Below are 25,001 nucleotides of genomic sequence, written 5' to 3'. Positions count from 1 at the left end.
GACTGGAATGTACCCTAAAGGCTTGGGAACCAGAAAGCAACCACCCCTGCCCTTCCCCAGTGTTAATACTGGAGATAGGGGTCTGAAATTGCCACTTTCACAAGGATCACAGCCCCAAGGCTCCCCTTCTCTCCCTAGCCTGCCCCTGCTCATAGCCCAGGGGACTCCCTGCCCCCTCCCTTCCAGCCCTGGCTCTGGTCTGCTGCAAGCCTCCCCCTCTCCCAGCATTTACTCCTCCTCGATCCATGACTCGACGCTCGGCAGCGCCTCCTCGGCCGGACCCCGCCCCGATGTCCCGGATGAACCCGCCTCACTCCCTCATCGCTGGCTCGGCGCTCGTCCTGCCGGATCCCGGGCCTTAGCCCCTAGCGCAGCCAGGCGCGGCTGGGCCGCGGCTCCTTCAGTCCCGCGCGGTCGGGAGCCGCCAGCTGCCGCTACCCCGCCTGGGAGCCGAGGTGAGACCCGCCCCGGGCTGGGCTCCGAGCCCCCCCCAGCTCCCACCCGCGGGGCTGGGCTCCCTGTCAGGCGGGGCGGAGCCCCTGTCCGCACCCCGCTTGGGGCGCGCGCGCCTCTGCCCTGCGCCCCTGCGTCCTCGCTCGCGGGAGTGGGCGGGGCCGAGTAACGGCTGCCGGGCCCCAGAGCAGCGGGGTGGGAGGGGAGCCCCCCGGGGCCGTGGGGCGAGCTGGGGGCCGTACTCGGGGGGGTGCTGACGGTGTTGCCGATGCGCGGCGGGGAGCGCCCCGGTGCCGGTGAGTCAGGGCTGAACCCGCTCCCCAGGGCGGCGGCTGCAGGTCTCGTAGGCGGTCACTGGCCGAGATCCCTGGCGCGTTTCATGCCCGTCAGGCCGTTCCAGTTTGGGTAGCTGCATGGCCACTTTAAATCCCCATCACGCACCCGGTTAGGTGTAGCACTCCTCCCTCCCTCCCTCTCACAGACTCTGTGCTGTGCACCGCTCCACCCGAGAGGTGGCTGCATTTTAAACCTATTGTGGCGTTTGGATGCCTACACTGTTCTGGGAATGAACGGTGTTATAGACAAGTGAGATGATAGTTTTAAAGCAGCTTTCTCATGTATCAAGATGTGACTATCCGAGATAGGAGGTGATGAGAGCATTAGGAAGAAATTCTAACAGCTGAGAGCCAACTAATGGCATGGCAATATCTGGGACAAAGCAATGTAATGTACAGGCGGGGACATAAACAGAAACTAAATTACACAGTAGGAAGGAGTTAGAATCAGATAAAGAATAATAGATTAGCCCTTTCTTGAACACAGTGAAGCAGGCCAGGAAGTTATACTACAAACACATGGTGGACCAGATCTGCCTCCTTCCTGGGAGCAGACCCTCAACCAGGCTCCCATTTAGGTGTACCTACCTTTCTGAACTGTTCTTTTCCCCAATAAAGATCCTTCACTGTGCTCCTCAGCTGTTCAGTACATTGTCTGGCTTGGTGTCACAGATCAGGGCAACAGCAGGTATATTTCCCCTCTGTGATCCAGCAAAAGCACCCCACTCTCAGGCTCCATACCCCTGGCTGACACCTCTTTTGCTTGGAGACACGTCTCTGTCCCTTCTCGGGGTATTTCAGTGCTGAACAGCTTCCTAAGTACATCCTACGAAACCCACTTCACATCAATTGTCCCAAACGGGTCTTTACATTAGTCATTCTCCTAGAAAATTTACATACAATCACAACACATAAATAATTGCTTTTTTAATACAATGGATCCCAAAGATATTAAACTTAATTAAGATTTAACTTAATTCATTATGGTGTATCCAGGAAATTGCCATCTGTCACATTTGATATTGCAAAAAATATTTACCAGAATGCTTCCAGCATTCCAAGCATTCTGGCCATGCTCACATAATTTTATTTCCTTTAGCATTCCTTGCCATTCTTCATAGAAGTTTTCTTCCCAAGTGAAAGAGCTTATGAGAAACTTGTGTGTTGCACCAAAGTATTGCCTGAAGGAAGGGTCCACTTTTTCCAACCACAAAATACTTGAGGATCCTGTGTGATATGAAGAGGTGAAGTAGTGATTTAGTTCAGTGGTTCTCAACCAGAAGTATGTGTACCCCTAGGGGTATGCAGAGCTCTTCCAGGTGGTATATCAGCTCATTTAGATATTTGCCTAGTTTTACAGTAAGCTACATAAAACGCACTAGCAAAGTCAGGACAAAATAAATTTCATATAGATAATGACTGCTGTGACACTTTTGTATTTTTATGTCTGAGTTTGTAAGCAAGTAGTTTTTAAGCAAGGTGAAACTTGGGGGATGCAAGACAAATCAGAGTCCTGAAAAGGGTACAGTAGTCTGGAAAGGTTGAGAGCCACTGATTTAGTCCCTTCAGTCCTCTGTGGAGCAGTGTTGTAGGCTATAACTGGATTATTAAAAGATCAGAGAGAGTTACTGAGTTAAACTGTTCATCCTGTTTAAAACTGCTCTGTGGATCTCTTTCAGAGTGCTGTTTTGCACAAGCTACAAGGGACGATGGCACTTTCTCTTCATTAGCTCAGTTGTTTCATCAGACATAATGCTACTGAACAGCATATTGCTGTTCCACTGCTGCTAAGACTCGGGGGACAACAGTCTCCCACGAGTGAACAAAACACCATGGCATCAAACTACCCTCCTCCATTTGATGACCCTGTGGAAGTGAGAGAGGGTTTTCTGTGTCCACTGTGCCTGAAGGATCTGCAGTCTTTCTATCAGCTTCAGTCTCACTATGAAGAAGAACACTCAAGTGAGGACAGAGATGTCAAAGGACAACTCAGAAGTAAGAGTCATGACAGCAGCTTTAACTTCTGCTCTGTAAAATTCCATACAGTGAAAAATGTTTGTTGTACTACAGACTCCTAAAAGTGTCTCATCTATAAGTTTCACTTCCGTAAAATATTAATTAAAATGAGTTAGAAGTAGGGTTGGTTTATGTGTAAATGGATTTAGGCCGAAGATAATTACTGTACAATTTCCAACAGAAAGCTTCAACAATGTTTTCTACCTTGGTTGCCTAACGTTAGGCACCTAAATAAGTGGCTTGATTTTCAGATGCCTAATTTTACACACCCAATTAGCAGTTATCCTTGTAACTTCCCTGGGCATAATGTCAAAAATAGACTGTGGATTTGTCAGCTGACTACGATGTGGATGCCTTGAACTTGTCAATGACACCCCTTAATTGCTGGGTGCCTTGACTGTATTTATACTGGATTTCTGTGCTGTTTAGATAATCATACTTTTCCATTTTTGTGATGATAAAAGATTGTTCTTAGCTTTTTATTCATACACACTTTCATTTTATGTGTAGAGTAAAATGTGCAGAAACAGTCTTTTGAGTGTTTTTCTGGAAAGTCGCTTAATTGTTTTTCCTTAATTTTGAATTTTTATCATTTTTAACTATAATTGACAGTGCTGCTTAAAAGGATACTTTGAGATTAAAAGCCATATATCCAAACAATCTTTTTTATTTAAAAACATTGCTTATGTTACTCTTAGACCATGTTAGATTATTAAAATTCAGTTTTATAAATCTAATTTACTTTTCACCACTTCAGCTGCTCATTGGCGTTTAGCCATTCACCCATTTTGGACAATTAAAGTAGACTGGTCAGTTTCACTCTCGGGGGTTCTCCTGCACTAGCACAATGCTGTAGTATTGGAATTGCAAGCACCACACTGGAATATTTAAACCAAAACAACAATATTATTTTCATTGGTTTAAGAAAAAGAGAACTTGCGTTAGGTTTTTCCTAACTGTTTTTTGTTTTTAAACTAAACACCTGCATTTTGGGTTCTGCTACCTCAGTAGTGTCTCTTCAATTGAAAATATAATAGTCTCACTTTTTCAAAAATTTCTTTAATTTGCATTTTTAAGGATGTTGTTTTTATCTGCCTACTTGTCATAGTTATTCATGTCAAGCCATATCCAGTAAAACTCACCCTAGCATAGAAAACAACAAAATTGCTTTTATATTAACTGGGGGAGTAGTATTCAGACTTCACGTCAGAAATATTTCTAAGTGATTTCTTGCTGAGTTCAAAGTGTCCTAAATGCGGGTGGATAAGACGATCATTTATATATGCTTTTACTTGGGCCTGTGTTAATGTACTATGTTTTTTTTTAATTTAAACTTGTATTTGTTTTTATTGTGGGGGGAGATGAAGTGGGTGTGAAAGAGCCCTATCTCTGATAGTCATGAGGAATCCATACTTTTTCTTGTTTCTGTCCCACCCTCAAAGTCCCCAGGGTACCCTGCAGCTCCCAGTCGACGTGCTGAAGTCATGGAGGTCTCGGGAAGTCACAGATTCTGTGGCTTACATGACCTCTGTGAGAAATTTTTTGCCTTACCTGTGAGATCAAGAATGAGAGGGGAGATGGTTTGCACAATAGGAAATGGATGGAGGAGATGTGTCTATGCCATTATGACTGAAAGGAGAAGTGGTCCATGAGATAAATCTCTAAACCAGATTGATATCCTCACTCACATTGAGTAGTACCTTACTCCTCAGGTAGCCCTTTTGATTGAGTAGATTTTAATTGAGATGATGTGGGTAACTGATAACAATGAGGAAAAGTGCAGCAGGTTTCCAATTTGCATGTATCCCGTGACACATTAATGTACGTGTTAAACTTTTTATGACAAATGATAGAAAAATTATGTGATTGCATGGTATTATCTTTAGTAGATACTGTATGGCAACTATTGAAGTGCATTATAATGTCACTGTTCACTTTTCATATATTACTTGTGACAGATTTGTATCCTACAGTATTCTTTAGAAACTGCCAGATATTAGCTTGATAGTAAATAGATATTTTTAAACATCGACTTTACTGGAAATTCACAGCACAAGAGACTGGAAAGCCTTTAATAAAGGCTTTGTACAACAAATGTAACAAAAGCTATTTACATAAGGTGGTGTAAATCAAGGCTGTTCCTGTAGGGTGGTGTACATCAGTTATGCCAGTGGTGAAGCTACTAAACCTATGACCTGAAGGTTAAATCTGGCCAAACAGAAACTAAGTTTCCCTCCCTTCACAGACAAAGAAATAAATAGTGGCTGTAGAAGAGCTGCTGGTGGTGCTAACTCAGGCCCAGATTTGGGTTATCTCTCTACAAAGGTATCAGAGTAGCAAAGACTAAGATGCTAATGTGATTGTACAGCATCTATCATGATGTTGTCCTGGTCCATGACTATGGTTCCTAGCGCTTTGGTAATATAAATAATAATTTAATAACCACTTTAGTGGTACTGACCTGCTTCCAACATTTTAAAAAGTGCCCTCTAGTGTACTGTTTTAAAAGACCTATAAAGAGCTGTGATCCACTAAGGCAGGGATTCTCAAACTTCATTGCACTGCAATCTCTTTATGACAACAAAAATTACTACATAACCCCAGGAGGGCCTGAGCCCACCCAAGCACCATGGGGGAGGGCAGGTAAAGACAGCCCACCACCCCGGGCAGGGGGGTCAAAGCGCAAGAACTTCAGCCCCAGGCAAGGGACCTGTAACTTGAGCCTTGCCACCCAGGGCTGAAGCCCTCAGGCTTAAGCTTCTGCCCTGTGTGGTGGGGCTCAGGCTTCGGCTCTAGGCCCCAGCAAGTCTAAGACAGCCCTGGTTACCCCATTAGCTTGGGACTTCTTGTAGAGCCTTTCCCCTGAGGGTTTCAAATGTCTTTATAAACAGAATTAATAAACATTGATATTAGCCACATGATGGCTCTGGCTGATGCTTAAATAATTCTGGATGACTTAAGGGAAATAATCTTTAGTTTGTATAATTTTTAAATTTAAAAAGTGGCCTGTCTCTACAAGAGATGGTAGTGCAGATGTGTGTAGTTTGGAGTGGCTGTGGTTGTGCATTTAGAATGAGCTACTCCCTGTGCCCTACAAACAAAACAAAAACCAAAACTGCTAAAAACAAAACAACAAAACCTTTGGGGCTAAAATTTGAAACTGTAATTTCTTAGTTTTCTCTTTCACTTCATAGTTATCAAGTATTCTATCCAGAAAATGTCCTAGAAAAGTTCACTCTGTTTTCTGAACAGTAATTGTGATAAACTGGAGACTGTCTCATCTTAAAATGTGAAACAGGGATTTTACTCCTAATTTTAAGTGAAAGTATCAGCATAACCTTAATTATAGAATTGCTACTAATGCACATCTGTAATATGCTCATAGTAATTGTTGGACTAATGACTAGTTCCTCCTACAGCATAGGTGGTGGTTGGAAAGTTAAGGTTGGCTCTTGTCTATCAAGAGTTGTCATAAAAACAGTATAACCGCCTAGTAGCCCCGATTTTTCTAGAGGAAAGTCTTGGGTGTCAGGACTTCTGGGCTATGTTCCTAACTCTGCAACTGATTCTGTGAGCCTACGTGAAACTAATCCTCTGTGCCTCAATTTAACCATCTATCAAATGGGGCTAATCATACCTGTGACCTCAGCCCACAGCTGTTGTGAGTCTTAATGTTTGTATAAAGTGCTTTGAGATCCTTGGAAGCAAGGTGCTTTAGAAGAGCAAAATATAATTATTGTTAACTGGTGGATAAATGTGATACTTGTTCTGTTTAAAACAGTATACGTGGGAGGGTCTGCAGCCAATTCACTGCAGATGTGAGCTGGTGCTTGTGAACCGTAACTTCCTCAGAACAGGCTGCTTACCTGCCCTCTAATAACTGCTAAATGAATCAGACTTGTGTTATGTTTTTAAAATGTTCTCATATCTAGTACTTTGTCCAGTGTTTTAATTTCACAGATTGCTTGAAAAATAAGTCTTTGTCAGGGTACACTGTATTCCTGTGAGCTGCTGATAATTGGGAAGATGGCACATTAGTATTCCCACCAGGTTGAGCCAAGTAAGAGTATTTGACCCATATTATCATAGTACTTACAGTGCTTTTCAACTTCAGAGCTTTTTGCATTCAGCTGATTAATTCTCATAACATCCCCATGAGTCAGTAGCTAAGTATTTCCATATCTCTACAGAGGGGGGAGCCGAAACAGAATACTAAAATGCCTTGGCCAATATCTCAGGGGCAAGTGTGGCAATAGGGATGAAGACTCAGGAGTTTGACTCCCCGTCCTTTGTTTGGTCCACTAGACCATGCCCCTCTCTCAGTAATACTCATCTCATGTGAAATAGTCTGGTACAATGCATTAATATTTAAAATATGTTCACTACAGGTGAGTCTCATCTTACGCGGGGGTTCCGTTCCGCGGTTAGCGCGTAAAGCAAAAACCGCGTATAGTCAAAATTACATTGAGTTGAATGGTGGGCGGAATCGCCCGCACTACAGGTACAGTATTAAAATTGTTATTTTTCTCTTTTTTGTTTTGTTTTTGCCGACCGCGTAAAGCTGAAATTGTTCATGTTAAAGGCGCGTAAGATGCGACAGACCTGAAGATAATATGAAGATGATAAGGCATTTGCTGATCATTGTTTTGTGGCTTTCCTTAGGGTGGGGTCAGTAAATTGACTGTGGACAGGGTTCCCTTTCTTGGAGCTCAATCCTGTGAAGTGTTGAGTAACCTCAGCTCCCAGAGAAATTACTGGGAATTGAGAGGTGCTCAGCACTTGCAAGGTGTGTACCGCCCTGCAGGATTGGACCCCTGCAATGATGCGTCAGTCAACAGTTCACTATTTTAGATTAATTTCTTTGCATAATTTTCTGGCATAAAACGCTGGTGCTTAGCACCTGTAACTCCAGTTTGTCAACAGGAGATGTGAATGCTAAACATCTCCTTATGTCCAGCCTCACCACTGTCTGACATGTGTAGGGGGATGCTTTCTGGTTCTAGACACCAGGCCAGCTTATTTTTATGATGGAGGAAAAATATTGTTTTAAAGGAAATTGGATAAATGAGCAGATGAAGTTTATAGTGGCTTCAAATGACAAGTGTTCAGAGACTGACTGCTTAGTGTTTGATCTGTTTTTCAGATCTAGTCCAAAAGGCCAAAAAAGCAAAGAAGAAGCTATTGAAACAAGGAGGAGATGACCGAACTGATACTGGGGCTCAGGAGCGATACGAGTCTTTCAGCTATGGTGGAGTAGATCCATACATGTGGGAACCCCAAGAACTGGGTAAGAAAACAGGAAAGCCATGTGTAGTAGGACAGATTTTCTGTTAACTTGCACTCAGTACAATCCAGTTGATTTCAGTGGAGTTACACAGATTGTAAGTCTACATAGAATTTGGTCCACTGTGTAGAGATCTGATGCCTTGTGTATTGTTTTATCATCTATATGCAGGCTCTTGGGTAACATTTTAGAAAATAGATGTGTTACTTTATGTCCCTGAGCCACTTAAGTATGAATTCAGGTTCTGATTTTCTCAATATTTCTGTATTGCTTGGGTTTAAGTTGGGGGGGGAGGTGTTGTTAGAGACAGGCCTGCTTGGCAAAGTTCAGGTCCATATCAAGACTTCTTTAAAGTTCAAGGGTGTCTTTTGTGTACCTCTGTCTACTTCTAATATCATTATTGGAGATTGCCTCTTACCCTGTATCCTGTTGTTATGGTTACAGTTTTCAGGGGCATTTTTGCTGTTGGGTCCTGGGATGAAATCCCACAGGACTGGTGGCAGATCTACACCTCTAGAACTCAGTCCCTTTGGTCTGCCAAAGCCTAAGTGGGTGAGCTTCGTGGTGTATTGTATTGTTCAGTTAGGCTTTGAGTGTTTTACTATTCAGCAGCAAGAGAGACCTATATTTTGTATGTGGTTATTGGCTTGCACTAGTATGAGGAGGTGAAGCGACAGATGCTGTTATATATTTATAAACAAATATTTGTAGTGTAACCGCAGCATTGATTTCTTGCTCCATCAATTGTGTTGCAGGAAAAAAAGTCATTACTTCATGATTTCCATATATCAGAGAATAAAATATGAACCAGAAGAAGCATCTTGAGCAGTGTTGAATTGCACTTTTCTTGAAGTGATTAAGCAGTTTTGATTTCTCTTATGTATTTGCAGTCGGATTTTAAAACACTCGAAGAGAAAAAAAGGAAATTAGAAATCTGAAAGAGGAATTGCAGTTGCATTTTTAATATCCGTTTGACAGCTTTAGTCCCAATTCCAGTGGTAGTCAACAAATAAAAAGGAAGTAACTCTTACATTTAGTAAGCTGTTGCTGACTGGTAATTGAGGGATCAAGAGTAATAGCAAGAGGGTTTTTTTTTTTTTGTTGCTTTTGCTGTCTTAAAATAATGCTTGTAATTTTAGTGGTTGAAATAATGTGCTCTGTTTATCACTAAAGCCAGCCTGCAGATAAGAGGTTTAATCTACAATTATACTGAAAGCAGTGTTGTTAAAATATAGGATTCCAATCTGTCTTTAAACTTCCATTTGAACCTGAGAAGCAAACAGTAAAAAGAGATTAAAGTTTCCTTTAAACTGACATTTACAAGGTCATGTGACTGAATCTGGAGACTGTCTTAATCTGTCTTTTCTGACCAGGTGCCATGAGGAGCCATCTTTCTGATTTCAAGAAACACCGAGCAGCTAGGATTGATCATTATGTTGTTGAAGTCAATAAATTAATAATCAGGTTAGAGAAGGTAAATTTGTTACTTCTTGATTATTCCTGCGAATGTTTAGAAGACTTGATGTAAAATCTTGTTTGAATCTGTAAAGTGCACAATTTGTGTAATGCCCAAGTTGTTTCAGAAATGTTGGAGGTTTAACCATAAATATTTTATCTCCCATACATTCTCCTTTTTGGCTCTCATTTTCTTGGGTGTCCTGGGCTTGGCCTGGTCCTGTACTAAGAGCTCCATTTTCAATTTGAGTTAATGCCCCTATTCCATGTTGCCCCTTACACTTCTAAGAACTTCTACTTCTCAGTGGGCCAAGCACCATCTCTTTACTGTTTTCTTCTAGTTTTGAAGTGCTAAGCCCCTCCCTCATACTGTCTGCTTCATATTTTTGCACCAAATCTTTTATTATTTATATTCTATTGTGGACCCTGTCTCGTAGGTCTACTTTACTTGTATCTTTTCGTAGATAGAGTGATGATGGGTGCTCTAGGAAAAATATGCAAGATATTGTAAGCAATCTGTTGTATTCATCGAAGTTAGTGTGAGCTCCTCAGGTGGTCAGGCACCTGGCTTACCTGTGTCATGTGCTGTTTACACTAGTGTTGCTGTAGAAATAATGGGAAAGTACAGGGAGGTTGCTGTAAAGGACAGATTACTTTTTTAGTACATAAGAGAATGCTGTCAAGGGTGAGAGGTTTAAGCTGTTAAAAATGCCATTCTTGAGGCCTGTAAATATTATCTTATGAGAAGCATGCAATTGACCTGACTAACTCCTCTGTGTTTCCTTTGCCAGCTTACGTCATTTGACAGAACAAATACAGAGTCAGCTAAAATAAGAGGTTGGTACAAGCTTACATCAAACTAACTTTGCTTATGTTTCACACCAGCTGATAAATGGATTTCATGGTGGTTCTAAGGTGAAGTGGGGTTTTTTTGTGTTTCCCTATGAACAGCTATAGAGAAGTCTGTTGTGCCTTGGGTCAATGATCAGGATGTACCATTCTGCCCAGACTGTGGCAACAAGTTCAGCATTCGGAACAGACGTCACCACTGCCGCCTCTGTGGGTCTATCATGTGCAAGAAGTGTATGGAGCTTGTCAGCCTTCCGTTGGCGAGTGAGTACAGTGGGCAGATGTGAGTTACTCCTGTCGTCCTCTCTTTGAGAACACCAACTAAAGGGGTTCAGCTTTTTCCATCTGAGCTGCTTCTGTCTGTTTTCATCAAAGATTCCTGTCTATGATTCTCCAGTTGGGTTACCCAGTTCCCAGGATTTCCCAGTGTGATGCAGTTGAATTTTTTAATGTTGGCATTTTTCATTTCTGTAGCATCTTTCCAAGGAGCTCAAAGTGCTTTATAAACATTAATGAATTCAGCCTTACTGCAGGCTAGATAAGTATTAGACCCAGGTAAACAGAACTAGAATTCAGATCTCTTGGTTCCTAGCGATATGCTCTGACAGCTACACCATGCCTTCTCCTAGCAGCCGTAGCACCTGGTAGCTTTGAATAGACAAGACAAATTGTTGCTGCAGCCCTTATACGCTGGTCTGCTAGCACTAATGACTATTTAAGAGCAGTGGGAAGAAGACAGATGGATAGTGCTATGAAGTGGTCAGCTATCAAGTCTGTAATGAACCCACTAGCCCTACTGTGAGAAAAATACTATCCTCCCTTTTACGAATTAAATGTGGATTAGTTCACAAAATTACTTGATTAACATTGGTCTTGATCATACAGTCATTTTAATTTATTCTCCTCTATGTCTTCAGGCACATGTCATATAGTTCCAGAGAGGAGCTGTGATGCCCCATAATGCTGGCTAATTATTAATATAAAAATAATCTTGGTAATTGTTAATTGTATATGCGAGTTTTACAACGTAAGATCCTCATCTATCTGATTAGCCGCTTGCTAATCTAATAAATTGCTTGCTTACAAAGGGGTGTAGGACATCCCAATAGCTAGTTCCTGCTTCCCTAACAAGGTATTTTCCTCTCTGAAATTTAAAGAACATGTCTGTCTATTTAGTCCCAATGAGAGACTGGAAATATTCATTCCCTTCTGCAGTGGTTCTCAAACTTGTACTGGTGATCCCTTTCACACAGCAAGCCTCTGAGTGCGACCCCCCCCCAATACATTAAAAACATTTTTTTTTATATTTAACACTATTATAGATGCTGGAGGTGAAGCAGGGCTTGGGGTGGAGGCTGGCAGCTTGTGACCCCCCCCCCACATAATAACCTTGTGACCCTCTGAGGGGTCACGACCCCCAGACTGAGAACCCCTGGCCTTCTGGGTATTATAGAATCATTTTGTTTGTGTGTGTGGTTTCCAGGCAAACTCACCAGTGCCAGCAAAGAGGCCCTGGCCTCTCATACCAGTCCAAACTCCTCTCCTAATAGTATCCATGGCTCCCGTCGTGGCAGCATTAGCAGTGTAAGCAGCGTGAGCTCAGTTCTGGATGAGAAGGACGATGACAGAATCCGCTGCTGTAGGCACTGTAAAGACACCCTACTCAAAAGAGAGCAACAGATTGATGAGAGAGAATACACACCGGATATTGTGAAACTCTATGAGGTAAAATAAAACCTATTACTTGTTCAGGGTGGGTGTGGAGGATGGCATGGAACTATATGTAGGCAATGCTCACACTTGGTCCCTGCCTTATCTCCCTCATCTGACTTCCCTTATCTGTGGACCATTCATTGTTCATCACTCCAGGAAAATGGAATACAGGATGGTGTTGTCTGTCCAGTAGCTGGGATATAAATGTATGTAGGGCTGTATAATAATTGGTTCCTTCTCCCTAGCCTGATGAAGAAGCATCTCACTTTGTGACCTGTTTTATCTCTAGTCATCTGGAGACAATAGTTCTGAGGTGACTCCCAAATTCTGCTCTTCCGCAGCTGGTTTGCTCATAAAATGCATTTTAAAAGAAGTTTGTATGTGCGTATTTGTGCGTCTGCACTACATTAATGGAGTGTACACAATCTATGCCATTTGCTTTTAACTGTTTCTTGTATGGGGGCTGGAGGGCAGTTGGACAGGATGTCTGAGGAAATTAGTAATAGGCTATAACTGGAGCCTTTCACTTCTAGGTTATGGGTTCAAACACAATCCAAGCCAATAGTGACTGAAAGTCATAATCTGATGGCTCTTTGGTGGTGTCTGTGAAATGGATTGATGGGTTTTAGCCATGGGGAACGGAACTAGATGTCAGTATCACATGTTAGCACTAATTGGTCCTCTTGTCAGCAATCTCAGTAGAGAGGCCAAGGACTGAAGAAGTTTTGACAACAGATATACCCCCTCAGCCCTAGAAATGGTCCCTGAACTTGGTTCAGTAGTGGGGCAGTGTAGGGGAGCTTGCTGTGCTACTGCACATGCTGAATTTGTTGTGTGGATAAATAGAGGACCTCATTGTCCTAGGTAATCAATTTGACAGCATTCATCAGCACTAAACTCTTACATGCATGTGCACATGCGCCAGATGAAAGGTTTATGCTGTCCAAATGTCTGTTTTTTTGTGTGAGGAGGGTATGTGTATAGCTAATATAGGAGAACTGCATTGTAATCTCTTGATTTTTATTGATTGATTAAACAAGAAACTCCGACTTTGCATGGAGAAGGTTGACCAGAAGGCTCCAGAATACATAAAGATGGCAGAATCATTAAAGTAAGCCTGTGTGATTTTCTTGCATGTGTTTTTCACGTAAAAAGCTGTTTTTAATACAAAGTCTACAGTAATTAAAACTGGCAACCTGTTCTCTATTTAGATTTGAGGACAGCCAAATATTAGACACTGAGATTTCATTATAGCCATATATTAGAGACAGCTCAGTGACTGAAGCTAAACTAGTAAATGTGAATGTCCTAAATTATTAAAGCATATCTTAGAGTTGGCAGGTTTCATCTTTGGCTCAATTCTGGTAAGATTTCAGATGACAGTCTGAAATGTCTGAAGCTAAATATAAATATCTCATCTAGGTGGCCTGGAGAGATACTTTGGTATATCATGTCAGTGTACAGTGTTTTAAACTGTAACATGTTTGTGGAAATGAGGGGAGGGTGTTAGGTAGAGGGTTTGAATTGGTGAATGTTTATTATGAAGTATGAGTGAAATTCTGGCCCTATTTAAGTCAGTGGTCAGAATTTCATCTGAGAAGTCTGCATAATACTTTACAGACAAGTACAATAGACTCTATCCCAAAGGGCTTTGACTCTAGGCTAGCTGTGGCAAAGGAAAAGATTCACTACTGTGTAAGAGGAGGTCTACACAGTGTATGGTCAGTATTAGGACATGAGTTATTTAATTGAGTAACAAAGGGTTCAGGGAATGACAGTGCATTTTTTATTTACAAAGCATTGGGTCAGCATTGGAAATTGAGCTGAAAAGAAACGTTTTAAGTTGGGTTCTGAAGGAGGAGAAGGAAGCTGCATGGCAAATGGATTCAGGGAGACTATTCCAGTGACAGGGCAAAGTGGGGTATTAAGTAGGGTTCCCCTTTCAATGATTTGACCTCACGTTATCTGGTCTAGTACGTTATCTTGAACTGCTCTGAAGACTTTGGAGGATCATTAGTGCAGATAACTGGGTGAACATTTCAGGGTTTTGCCCCCCAGATAAAGTGCTGCTACAAAGGAAGTCATCTTTTTTACTCTATTGTCTTTATCTTTGTGAAGAGCATTGGGATCCTCAGGGTATAGAACTACAAAGTGTGATGATTATAATCACCCTCTCCCTACTTACTACTATAAAATTCCAAAAGCCAAATGAATTAATTTATCATACTAATAGGCACTTCCAGGAGCTCCTCTTGGGACATATTCTCTCATTCAGATTGACTTATTTTGTGTATCTGTTGTCATGCTTAGACTCCTCACAAGGCTATATTTGTATTCTCTGGTGGCACATATTAAATGTAAAGTATAGCATAAGACCTCACTAACTTGTGCTAATGACTGAGAGACCCATTTCAGATCCTAGAATTTTTGCAAATTAGCGAATAATTTCACAAACTCTGACATTCAAGGCTACCACATCACTATGTGTGCTCAGTTTGTTTATTGTGGCAAGAGTATTATATGGCAATAGCACCCAAAATATTGTAGGCACTTTCCAAACAGAGTGATAGAAATTTAATTATTTATACTAATATACAAACTAAACATTTAAGTCTAATTTAAAAAAATAAGAGTTTCAGTAATGAGATCTCACTACCACACTTTGCTATTACATCTGAACAGAAAATTGGTGCAAGACTAAATTTTTTACGGTTGTGGATTAGTGAAGTGCGATATGATACCACAGTACAGTCTGTAGTACTATGTCCATCACTAAATGAAATGTCAAATGTGTTACAATGACAGTTATTTTGAGATTCAATTATTAAAAAAGGCATGTTAGCATTTGTATGCATCTTTTTAAAAAGCTATTTGCTTTTTTAATACAAGGTCTACAGGGAAGAAAATGGGCAGTATGTTGTTTGAGACTTTATTACAGCAAAATGTTAAGTACACAGTTCAATTGCTGAAGCTAAATGTAAATGTCCTAAATTACTAAAGCATATCTCAGAATTAACAGGGCTCATCCTTTCCTTGATTCTGGTTGGTTTTTCAGATGCTGTTTGAAATGTCTATGAGATTTGTGTTATGTTGGATCATTTGATATAAAATTAATTCAGAATTGTGTAGTCACTTTTTTTTCGGGCGGGGGGAGAGATAATGTGCAAGATATGAAAATGGGTGGCGGGACCCTTCATTCTTACAAATCCTTACTGATTATATTTTGTTCAATAAATATAAAAAGCAAGATGGTAGGAAACTATGGTCTATTTATGTTTATCATTTCTTCATGCTGATTGATAATTGTCCTGATTTCTGACCAACTCAAGGAGAGGATAGCTTTGGTATCACTGTGTTACTTCAGTTTAACAAAATAAACAAATATGCCATTAACTGTATGTGCACGCGCGCGCACACTAAATTCACAAGACATTACACACAAAGATACAGGCAGAAGAAGAACTGCTGTATTAAAATATAGGTACTATACATGAGTTCATAAAATCATATAGTAAACTCTTCTGTGAAATGTTAGCATTCACAAATTAACCATTGTCTTCCCTTTTGCAAATAAGAAATTTGTTTTCACTTATGAGTTTAACATATAACATTCACCCTGAAATCTTATTGGCTGCAGTAGACTTTTTATCTGACAGAAGAGATAAGAAATATTAAAAGGCCTCCTGTTAATTTTTACTATTGCATAGATTTCTGGCAGGACATAACTTAGTGTAAATGAAGATGTTTTCTTTCTTTCTTAGTGCTGGGGAGACAACCTACAATCTTGAACATGCTAATGACCTGAGGGTGGAGGTGCAGAAAGTGTATGAGTTAATAGATGCTTTAAGGTAAAGAACAAACTGTTGATTGAGAGATTTCTGTAACTATTTAGTGGATGGGCTAAACTAGAGAGACAATGTCTGAAATTGAAATGTACTGTACTTAATTTAATCAGACATAGAAAAACGAAAAATCACCTCTTCTAATAGAGTGTGAGTGAGAATATGAAAAAACAAACCAAAAAAGCAATCATGCTAGGTCATGAATCCGCTATGTGCACAGCACCCCTGTCTACATAAAAGGATACAGTCAACTTCATTCTCAACTTTCAAAAACAAGTTTAAATAGATAGTATTCCTGTCCTCCCTGTCAATATTTTGTAGTTTTACAGGCTCACTTGCTAATTTTGTAAGAATATTTGTTTCCTCTCTTACTGTATGAGATCCACTCACATGGGAAATTAACTATAATGAAAGTGACTATACATAAAGTGCTGCCAAACGCATGAATTAAGCAAATTGAACAATATTTTTCAGTAATCTTAGGTATTAGTAATTAGGGCTGTCGATCAATCGCAGATAACTCACACGATTAACTAAAAAAAATTAATCATGATTTTAAAAAAAGTAATAGCAATTTTAATCTCACTTTAAACATTAGAATACCTATTGAAATGTATTAAATATTTGTGGATGTTTTTCTACGTTTTCAAATATATTGATTTCAGTTACAACACAGAATACAAAGTGTACAGTGCTCACTTAATATTATTTTTATTACAAATATTTACACTGTCAAAATGATAAAAGAAATAGTATTTTTCAATTCACCTGGTACAATATCATAATGCAATCTCTTTACCATGAAAGTGCAACTTACAAATGTAGATTTTGTTGTTGTTACATAACTGCACTCAAAACAATGTAAAACTTTAGAGCCTACAAGTCCACTCAGTCCTACTTCTTGTTCAGGCAATCACTAAGGCAAACAAGTTTGTTTACATTTACTGGAGATAATGCTGCTGGCTTTGTATATCCATCACCTGAAAGTGAGAATATGCGTTTGTATGGCACTTTTGTAGCTGGCATTGCCAGATATGCTAAACATTCATATGCCCCTTCATGCTTCAGCCACCATTCCAGAGGACATGCTTCCATGCTGATGATGCTCGTTAAAAAAATAATGCATTAATTAAATTTGTGACTGAACTCCTTGGGGAAGGATAGTATGTCTCCTTCTGCTTTACCTGCATTCTGCCATTTATTTCATGTTATAGCAGTCTCGGATGATGACCCAGCGTGTTGTTCGTTTTAAGAACACTTTCACTGCAGATTTGACAAAATGCAAAGAAGATACCAATGTGAGATTTCTAGAGATCGCTTTAGCACTTGACCCAAGGTTTAAGAATCTGAAGTGCCTTCCAAAATCTGAGAGGGACGAGGTGTGGCGCATGCTTTCAGAAGTCTTAAAAGAGAAACACTCCGATGTGGAATCTACAGAACCCGAACCATCAAAAAAGAAAATCAACTTTCTGCTGGTGGCATCGGACTCAGATGATGAAAGTGAACATGTGTTGGTCTGCGCTGCTTTGGATCATTATCGAGCAGAACCCCTCATTAGCATGGATGCATGTCTTCTAGAATGGTGGTTGAAACATGAAGGGACTTATGAATCTTTAGCACATCTGGCATGTAAATATCTTGCAACGCCGACTACAACAGTGACATGTGAACACCTGTTCTCACTTTCAGGTGACATTGTAAACAAGAAGTGAGCAGCATTATCTCCTGCAAATGTAAACAAACTTGTTTGTCTGAGTGACTGAACAAGAAGTAGGACTGAGTGGACTTGTAGGCTCTAAAGTTTTACATTGTTTTATTTTTGAATACAGTTGTGGGTTTTTTTGTACATAATTCTACATTTGTAAGTTCAACTTTCATGATAAAAAGAATGAGGAGTACTTGTGGCACCTTAGAGACTAACAAATTTATTTGAGCATAAGCTTTCGTGGGCTAAAACCCACTTCATCGGATGCATGCAGTGGAAAATACAATAGGAAGATATATATACAGAGAGGACATGAAAAAATGGGTGTTGCCATACTAACTATAACTGTATTTTCCACTGCATGCATCCGATGAAATGGGTTTTAGCCCACGAAAGCTTATGCTCAGATAAATTTGTTAGTCTCTAAGATGTCACAAGTACTCCTAGTCTTTTTGCTGATACAGACTAACACGGCTACCACTCTGAAACCTTTCATGATAGAGATTCTATTGCAGTACTTGTCTGAGGTAAATTTAAAAATACTATTTCCTTTGTTTTTTATAGCACAAATATTTGTAATAAAAAATAAATGAGTACTGTGAAATTTGAAAATGTGGAAAACATCCTAAAATATTTAAATAAATGCTATTATATTATTGTTTAACAATGTGATAATTTTTTTTAACTGCTTGACAGCCCTAGTCGTAATATAGTAACAAAAATCATGCGTCTGTCTGAATGTAGGTTGACAGTGTTTCTCTCTGACACCTGGATCTTGTTTTGAATTTTTCTTACTCTGGGCCCTTATTTTTGTACTAATTCACTGTATGCGTATTCTGATTCAGTAAGAAGATTTTGACTCTAGGCTTGAATGAAGAGCCTCAACCTCATCCCAAAACTCTACAACTTCAGAGAATGATTAGATACTCAGCTACCCTTTTTGTACAGGTAAACAAAGCCTGAGTTGTACGTATGTGAATCTTCTGCTGTGTTCTCTTCAAAAGCAAAAATTGGAACCATGACTAGACTCAAATTATTTATTGGAGAAGAATAACTTTTCAGGCTATTTAAATGGTGAATATCCTGCAGTCTGACCTGATGAGCCTTTTAAGGCTTTCCCTTGGCATGAAGATAACTTGTATTGGAGACCTAGTACTGTACGCTTGTGCAATGTGTTTAAATGCCCTTCTTGAAATGACAGCATACTCTGCACATCTAGTTTCACCAATTTTTGCTTATTAATATTTTAAGTATCAATATATAGGAAACTAATTTTTTTTATTTTGTAAGTTAAACTTTTCAGACTTTTTCATTAATTCTGAGGAGATATTAGACTAAAATGTGTGCTCCAGAGACCGATTATTTCAGAGTAGTGTATATTCTTACCTAGCTGTGCTTTCATTATTTTCCTGAGCATTAAGTTGCTGCAGGGAAACTTTTTTTTCCTGTTGAACATTGGTTTGTGGTAGTTGAGAAACTGGATCTCAGTAAGGCACTAGATCACCTTACTGTTTTAATTGAGTTTCTGTTTTTGAGTAGGCTAAAAACCTGCAGTTTGTTAGCAGTGTTATTTTACTATTTATACTCTTCTCTAGGAAAAATTGTTGGGTCTGATGTCCCTGCCAACCAAAGACAAGTATGAAGAACTGAAAGAGAAAAGAAAACAAGAGATTAATAGAAAACTGCACATGGAAAGACAGGTGAAGATGTGGATCTAGCTTTAGCTGTGTTAGGGCCTATTCCTGCAGTCACTCATGTGTATGTAGTTACTCATTTAGTACTCCATTGTGCCTCCATGTATGTAACTGTTTGCAGCACTGGACTTTGTGTCTCATTTAGCCTGTCAGGAATTGGCCCTGTGGAATGAGGTTGTGGTATTCCCTGGAGGGAGACAGGGCATGTCTTGTGAGGAGAAAGGAGTCATTAGCAAAGAGGGGGCTGGGCTGGGTATGTCTTGGGGTAGGAGTAGAGGGAGGAATGAGAATCCTTTTCTTCAATTAGTGCATTTCCCTGAGGGAGGACACATTTGCCCTCTGTTCTCAGATTTAATGTATATTGTTATAAGATTTCTGTAGGTTTCATTATATTTATGACCCCTTTAAATTAATACTGTGTGATATTCCATTACAAGAGCGTCTGTTAGAGACAGGCTTGGTCAGTTTAATACCCAAATCAAGTTAGGATTGCTCTTTGCACAGTCTCATCAGGCACATTTTTCAGTAAGTGCACACAAGCTTCAGCGAAGAGGATGACAGTTGTATACTTGATATATAACACTACTACTAGTGTAGCGCAGGAGAGGGTTTATGTAGGCAGCTCTGGTGGGATTTGTGAAACTACTAATAAACTCAAGGAAAAAAACATCCAGTTATTGTTAGGAATTCAGGCATCTTCTGAAGTGTGATGATTGCTTCTCTCTGGGATGTGCTCATGTTGTGAGTTTGGGTGGGCACATGGTTGTATGATTCAGAAGTATCTCCATGTAATTGGCCTTCTGAACTCATTGCAAATATCTCAAATAACTGAACTATGGGTTGTTTTTAAGGATGGTAAGAGGTATTTTAACCCCCTCTACTAACAGGCTATTACTGTTTGAGGAATAGTGTATTCTGCATAATACAAATACTGCCCCAGGCATAACTACAGGACAGAAGGTTTGTAGCAACCGGATCTTAGTTTTTGGGTGGAAATTATATGTGTAGATTTTAAATTGGGGCTCTGAGTCTTGTCTTGTTTGATCAACACAGAACACAAGGATGACACCAAGACAAGCCACTTCACATTAATATCTTATTTGAGCCCTGTATATTCCTCCTGTTGTAGTAGAAATGGGTAAAAAATCTGTTATGTTGCTCCTATAATCGAAATAATCTGAGTCACAAAACAAAATAGTGCAGTAATCCTCCCTTTTTGAGAGACTTGTGCATATCGTCCAGTTCTGAAATGGACACTGTCAACTTTTTAAAATTACTTTAAACAAATATTTCATTTCGGACGGAACAACCTTCGAATAGCGCACACTGAATTTTTTAAAATTGGGTTTTCTTGCTCCTTTGATGTTTGAGCTTTTTCAGTAAAGGGGAAACTGACTTGATACAAATGCTGTCAACTGCACAAAATAACCAAAAAAGTGACTAACTCTTTTCAGTTATAATAATCTCAGGTGTTGGAACCATATAGGTACAAAAATTTCAGGCAAAAATGGGAGTTTAAGCTGATGGGTCTCCTTTTAAATCTTGTCTCTGCTAGGCAACACTTGAAACGCAAAGAAGACTGGAGGAAAAGCAGAAAGATTTGGTTTCCCGATCCACAGGTGCACCCAATGGTGAGGTTCCTTATCCAAAAAGAGTCTCAGTAAAGAAATCTGAAGGTTGGTTACCTACATCCAGCTTACCTCGCCAAAGGGAAATAGCTGACCCACTTCTTCAGCAGATTGACAATATTACATCCTTTATTAAGCAAGCAAAGGCAGCTAATCGGTTAGATGAGGTCCGTATGTTGCAAGAGAACCTGCGACAGCTTCAAGATGAATATGATCAGCAGCAGACTCTGAAAGCTATTGAGCTTTCTAAAAGGCAGGCAGAGGAGGAAGAGATGCAGAGGGAGCAGCTTCAGGTCCTTCGTGAGAAGGAGTGGGAAAGGGAGCAACACAAAGCAGTGTCTCAACACTCAAGGACACGTTCTCTAGACTTCAGAGAAGTGAAGCAGCACCAGCATGAATCTGGAAAAGAAAACTTGAACCAGATAGCACAGTCTTTGGACTTAGATACCACTCAGATCAAAAGCAGCCCAAGTTCTAAAACACCATCTCCAGATGCTGTCCAGAAACAGGTAACTAAAGAGAATTCAGTCTTCCCAATCAAACCCAGAGAAGCCCCACAGTACATCAGGGAGACAGACCAAAATCAGACAGTGTTGCTAAACCCTTTTGAAGATGAGGCAGATACTAGTCCAGTAGAAAACGACCCTGCTGATACATTGGCTGGAGACAGTTCTCAGGTGGTTTCTTTGCCCACCAAAGCCCGGCAGAGGGATAAAAAAGAATATAATCCATTTGAAGATGATGAGGAAGATCAGCAAACAAATGGGGCAACTGTTTGTGCTCCAAATCCCTTTGAAGATAATGGAAATCCATTTCAAAAGCCTGTGAATGATCAGAATTCTGGTAATCCATCTGAAGGGTTGTCTTCTACCAATCCGTTTGAAGTTGATGATAATGAAATCTCAGGAGAGGACATTATAGAAGAAGAACTCCTTCTCCAACAGATTGATAATATCAAGGCTTATATTTTTGATGCCAAACATAGCGGACGGATGGATGAGGTGGAGGTACTGACAGAGAACTTAAAGGAACTTAAGCGCACATTAGCAAAGCAGAAAGAGAAATCCAAGTGCTGAAGCAATATGTCCACGTAAAAATAACTTTATAGTCCACTGTTAATGCTGGAGGATGGAGCAGATTAAATTTAAAAATAAGGAGCACAGGTTACAAGAGGGAATGATGAGAAGAATCTTGAATTTTGTGCAATGCACTTTCATTTAGGTGTTTCCACTACTATTCGGATTTGGAGAACAAAACTGATTATTCTAATACTATGATATTATTCTCAAACATGTTTAATAATATGAACTTTGTCACAACAACATTTTTTAAATTGTTTATCATCACATGCTTATTTCTGGGCAAAATGGGAAAGTGCTAATAGGGAAATAGATGATTCAAAAATATCTGCGATGATGCAGACATCAGTCTGCCATCTTTCCTTCTTCCTTTAGTTTTGTTGCAATAGTAAAGGTCAGCCTTTAAAACTGGACTTCCATTAATAAGTGACCAACATTCTTTTCTAAAATTTTTGTGCATCAGATGTTTCCCCTGAAAATGACATAGTGCAAGTTGTTATAGGCTAGTTCAACTGCCTTACAATGCTACTAGAAAGTACTGTTCAAAAGCAGGCTGCTATGATTCTTTGAGCTGCAGAATATAAAAGCTACAGGTCAATTTGTGCAATGCAAATATGTAAAGGGATATTTAGGGATTTAAAAACAAATTTGATAACTGATCTCATAGGTGGTGTTTGGGAATTTTTTTTAATTAAAAAGCCTTGCATGCTGCCATTTCATTTCCCCATACTTTTTTTTTTTTTTTAAAGCTGCTGCCATTGCCCTGGCCATAAATTGCAGAATAAAAGTAGTGAGGGGTCTGAGCTGTGTTCAGAGGTGAATTGTTTTTATAAAAACAAACATCTAACTCCCTCTTTCCAAGGAAGGAAGTGGCAGTACCACTGCAAAATCAAATATTAGGGAAAACCATCCAATTTCTAATTCCTTTTTTGGAACCTGCACATTCCTTTGTAAACTCTGGGTGACAGAATGATCATGTGTGTGTTATTTGTGAGACTGGAACCCTGTTTACATAGCACTTAGGGAACAGAAATTTTGTTTGCAATGGAAAAGCTGAAAAGCCACTAAACTGGAATTTTGTGAAAAAGTTGAAGGATAAAGTTTGTGTCTGTATAATGCCCTTCAGCACTTCAGTTTACTACTTGATTCACTTCCTTTAAAAGATCGTGAATCTACATCAATGAATCAAACTTTATGTAAGGCAATCAAAGGTTGGATGTGTTTTAAGCTCCAAGTATGAACCTTTGTTAGGATCCACATGAATGAAGGCCATCACTTTTGAAGTGTGAGTGCTCAAAGTTGGTCACCTAAATCTTGATTTGGGTACCAGAATTTGCTTCAATGTGCCTGCATCTCTGAAAAATCAAGCCCTTCTTGTTTTCTAAATCTAGATTTAGGTGCTTAGCTTTAGGCACCCATGTTTGAAAGTTTTGGCCTAACTGTGTGTATAATTTTAGATGAAATAGAGCAAATGGTTAAAACAGACCATGCAAATTTTATTGATCAGTGAATATGAAAATGCAAAGTCTTATGTGACAGAACAGTCTTTGTAGTTTTGCCTAAATAAGTTACTTATGCCATTTTTTTAAATCTCAAGAGGCATAAGTAACATTACTGCCTGAAAGTCAAAAGTAGGCTCTTTAAGCTTTTTCATTCTGAGTAAAAGCACAGGGCGTAATGCATACCTTCTCATAAATATATAAAATTTCCTTTAGTGACTTTAAATAGTAACTGATTAGATAAATCAATTGTGATTTAAAGCAGTCACATGTGGAGGGTCCCGTGTTTCCTTTTTAAATGGCTAGTAGCACCCAGAGCTTGCTGCTGCAAACTAAGCATTTACTGGTTGTATTATTTAAAAGAAGATCCTTGAATATTAATACCATAAGACTCTCCCTAATCAGAGCTCATTTAGCCCTTTACCTGTGCTGTCCACTGGGTAAAATCCACCGGGACTAATGGTCTTGCAGAAATATCAGGAACCTCAGGTTGTGGGGAGGTGTATCATGGCACCTCTTGAAAAATGCACTACAAGGGGTGCTAGCACCAGATTAATTAAGGCAGGTGAGATGCATGTCCCTGTAGCTCTGAGATTAGTCAAGGCATGGAACTGTTTACATTTTAAAAGCATAACAATTTAGCAGTTATTCATTTAAGGCAAAACTGTTTCCTGTACCAAACCAGAACTGGCTCCTCGGCCACAATCCAAAATTTATTTTGCTGTCAACTTAAGAGTAAAAAATGGTTCAGTGGCTTCAGCTTTTTACATTGGGAGGCGAGGGGAGAAAGTGTGTTCCTTTGTTGGAAATATCCTGCATTGTTTGTGTTTTACAGTCTAATTAATACACTAAAGTATATGTATCGTACATGTAACAATGTATTTTTACAAGCAGATAAGATGCTAGTGTACCTCATGAGCTCAATCAATGTTAAATGTGATAGACTAGAACTCTTAACAGCAAAGGTGATCTCCAAAGTGAAAACCTTGTATCTGTATGTGGACTGCTGTGGAGATGACATTATAAAGCAGAATGAAGACATCTTATTGTCAAATAACTAGCATTGACATTTGTTAATAACCTTGCATGCACTACTCTATACTGAAAATTTGTAAAGAAATAAAATAACATGTTTATTTTGGGGTCTGTGTGTGCAGTAGTTGGAAAATGCTTTTAAATGTTGGTCTAAAGCCCAATAGGATGTGACGGGCCAACGTTAAGTGTGCAGTAACAGGGGAACTTTAATATAGTGCCATTATAGTAATTTTCTTTTGGGGGCATATCGAACCGCTTTAAGATGTGCAGCTTCACACTTATCCCCCCCTTTCCTCTCATGTCCTGACTAGTCAAACTGAGTGATTCTTCCACTTCACAGCACATTGAAACCAAAATAAATTCCTGCTTGTGGGTTATGCTGTCATGCAGCAACATTCAGCAGGACATGGGTGT

General features: G+C 39.7%; 1 protein-coding gene and 1 long non-coding RNA gene across 4 annotated transcripts in view; one reads left to right on the top strand and one right to left on the bottom strand.

The window, feature by feature from the left end:
• The window catches only part of LOC120409577, a 30,533-nt gene extending 30,183 nt beyond the window's left edge, over positions 1-350 (bottom strand). The window contains exon 1 of the long non-coding RNA XR_005601356.1: positions 233-350. This is a non-coding gene — a long non-coding RNA (uncharacterized LOC120409577). The remainder of the gene's footprint in view (positions 1-232) is intronic.
• On the top strand, positions 318-24,695 carry RBSN (rabenosyn, RAB effector). 3 transcript variants are annotated; one of them, XM_039547916.1, is made up of 12 exons: positions 318-455; positions 2,468-2,783; positions 7,948-8,091; positions 9,462-9,562; positions 10,335-10,380; positions 10,495-10,656; positions 11,876-12,117; positions 13,146-13,216; positions 15,867-15,953; positions 18,498-18,600; positions 19,248-19,352; positions 20,902-24,695. In XM_039547916.1, the coding sequence occupies exons 2-12, from the start codon at positions 2,621-2,623 to the stop codon at positions 22,048-22,050; spliced, it is 2,373 nt and encodes a 790-aa protein (XP_039403850.1). In that variant the 5' UTR covers positions 318-455; positions 2,468-2,620; the 3' UTR covers positions 22,051-24,695. The 3 variants fall into 3 exon arrangements, with proteins under 3 accessions (XP_039403850.1, XP_039403852.1, XP_039403851.1); XM_039547918.1 differs by having other exon boundaries at positions 10,495-10,675; positions 11,943-12,117; XM_039547917.1 differs by lacking the exon at positions 318-455 and adding an exon at positions 672-749.
• The last annotated feature ends 306 nt before the right edge of the window (positions 24,696-25,001 follow it).

The sequence above is a fragment of the Mauremys reevesii genome, linkage group 7 (genome assembly GCF_016161935.1).
Source record: "Mauremys reevesii isolate NIE-2019 linkage group 7, ASM1616193v1, whole genome shotgun sequence".
In the NCBI taxonomy this organism is placed as follows: domain Eukaryota; kingdom Metazoa; phylum Chordata; order Testudines; family Geoemydidae; genus Mauremys; species Mauremys reevesii.
This window is presented reverse-complemented; position numbering and strand designations above follow the sequence as displayed.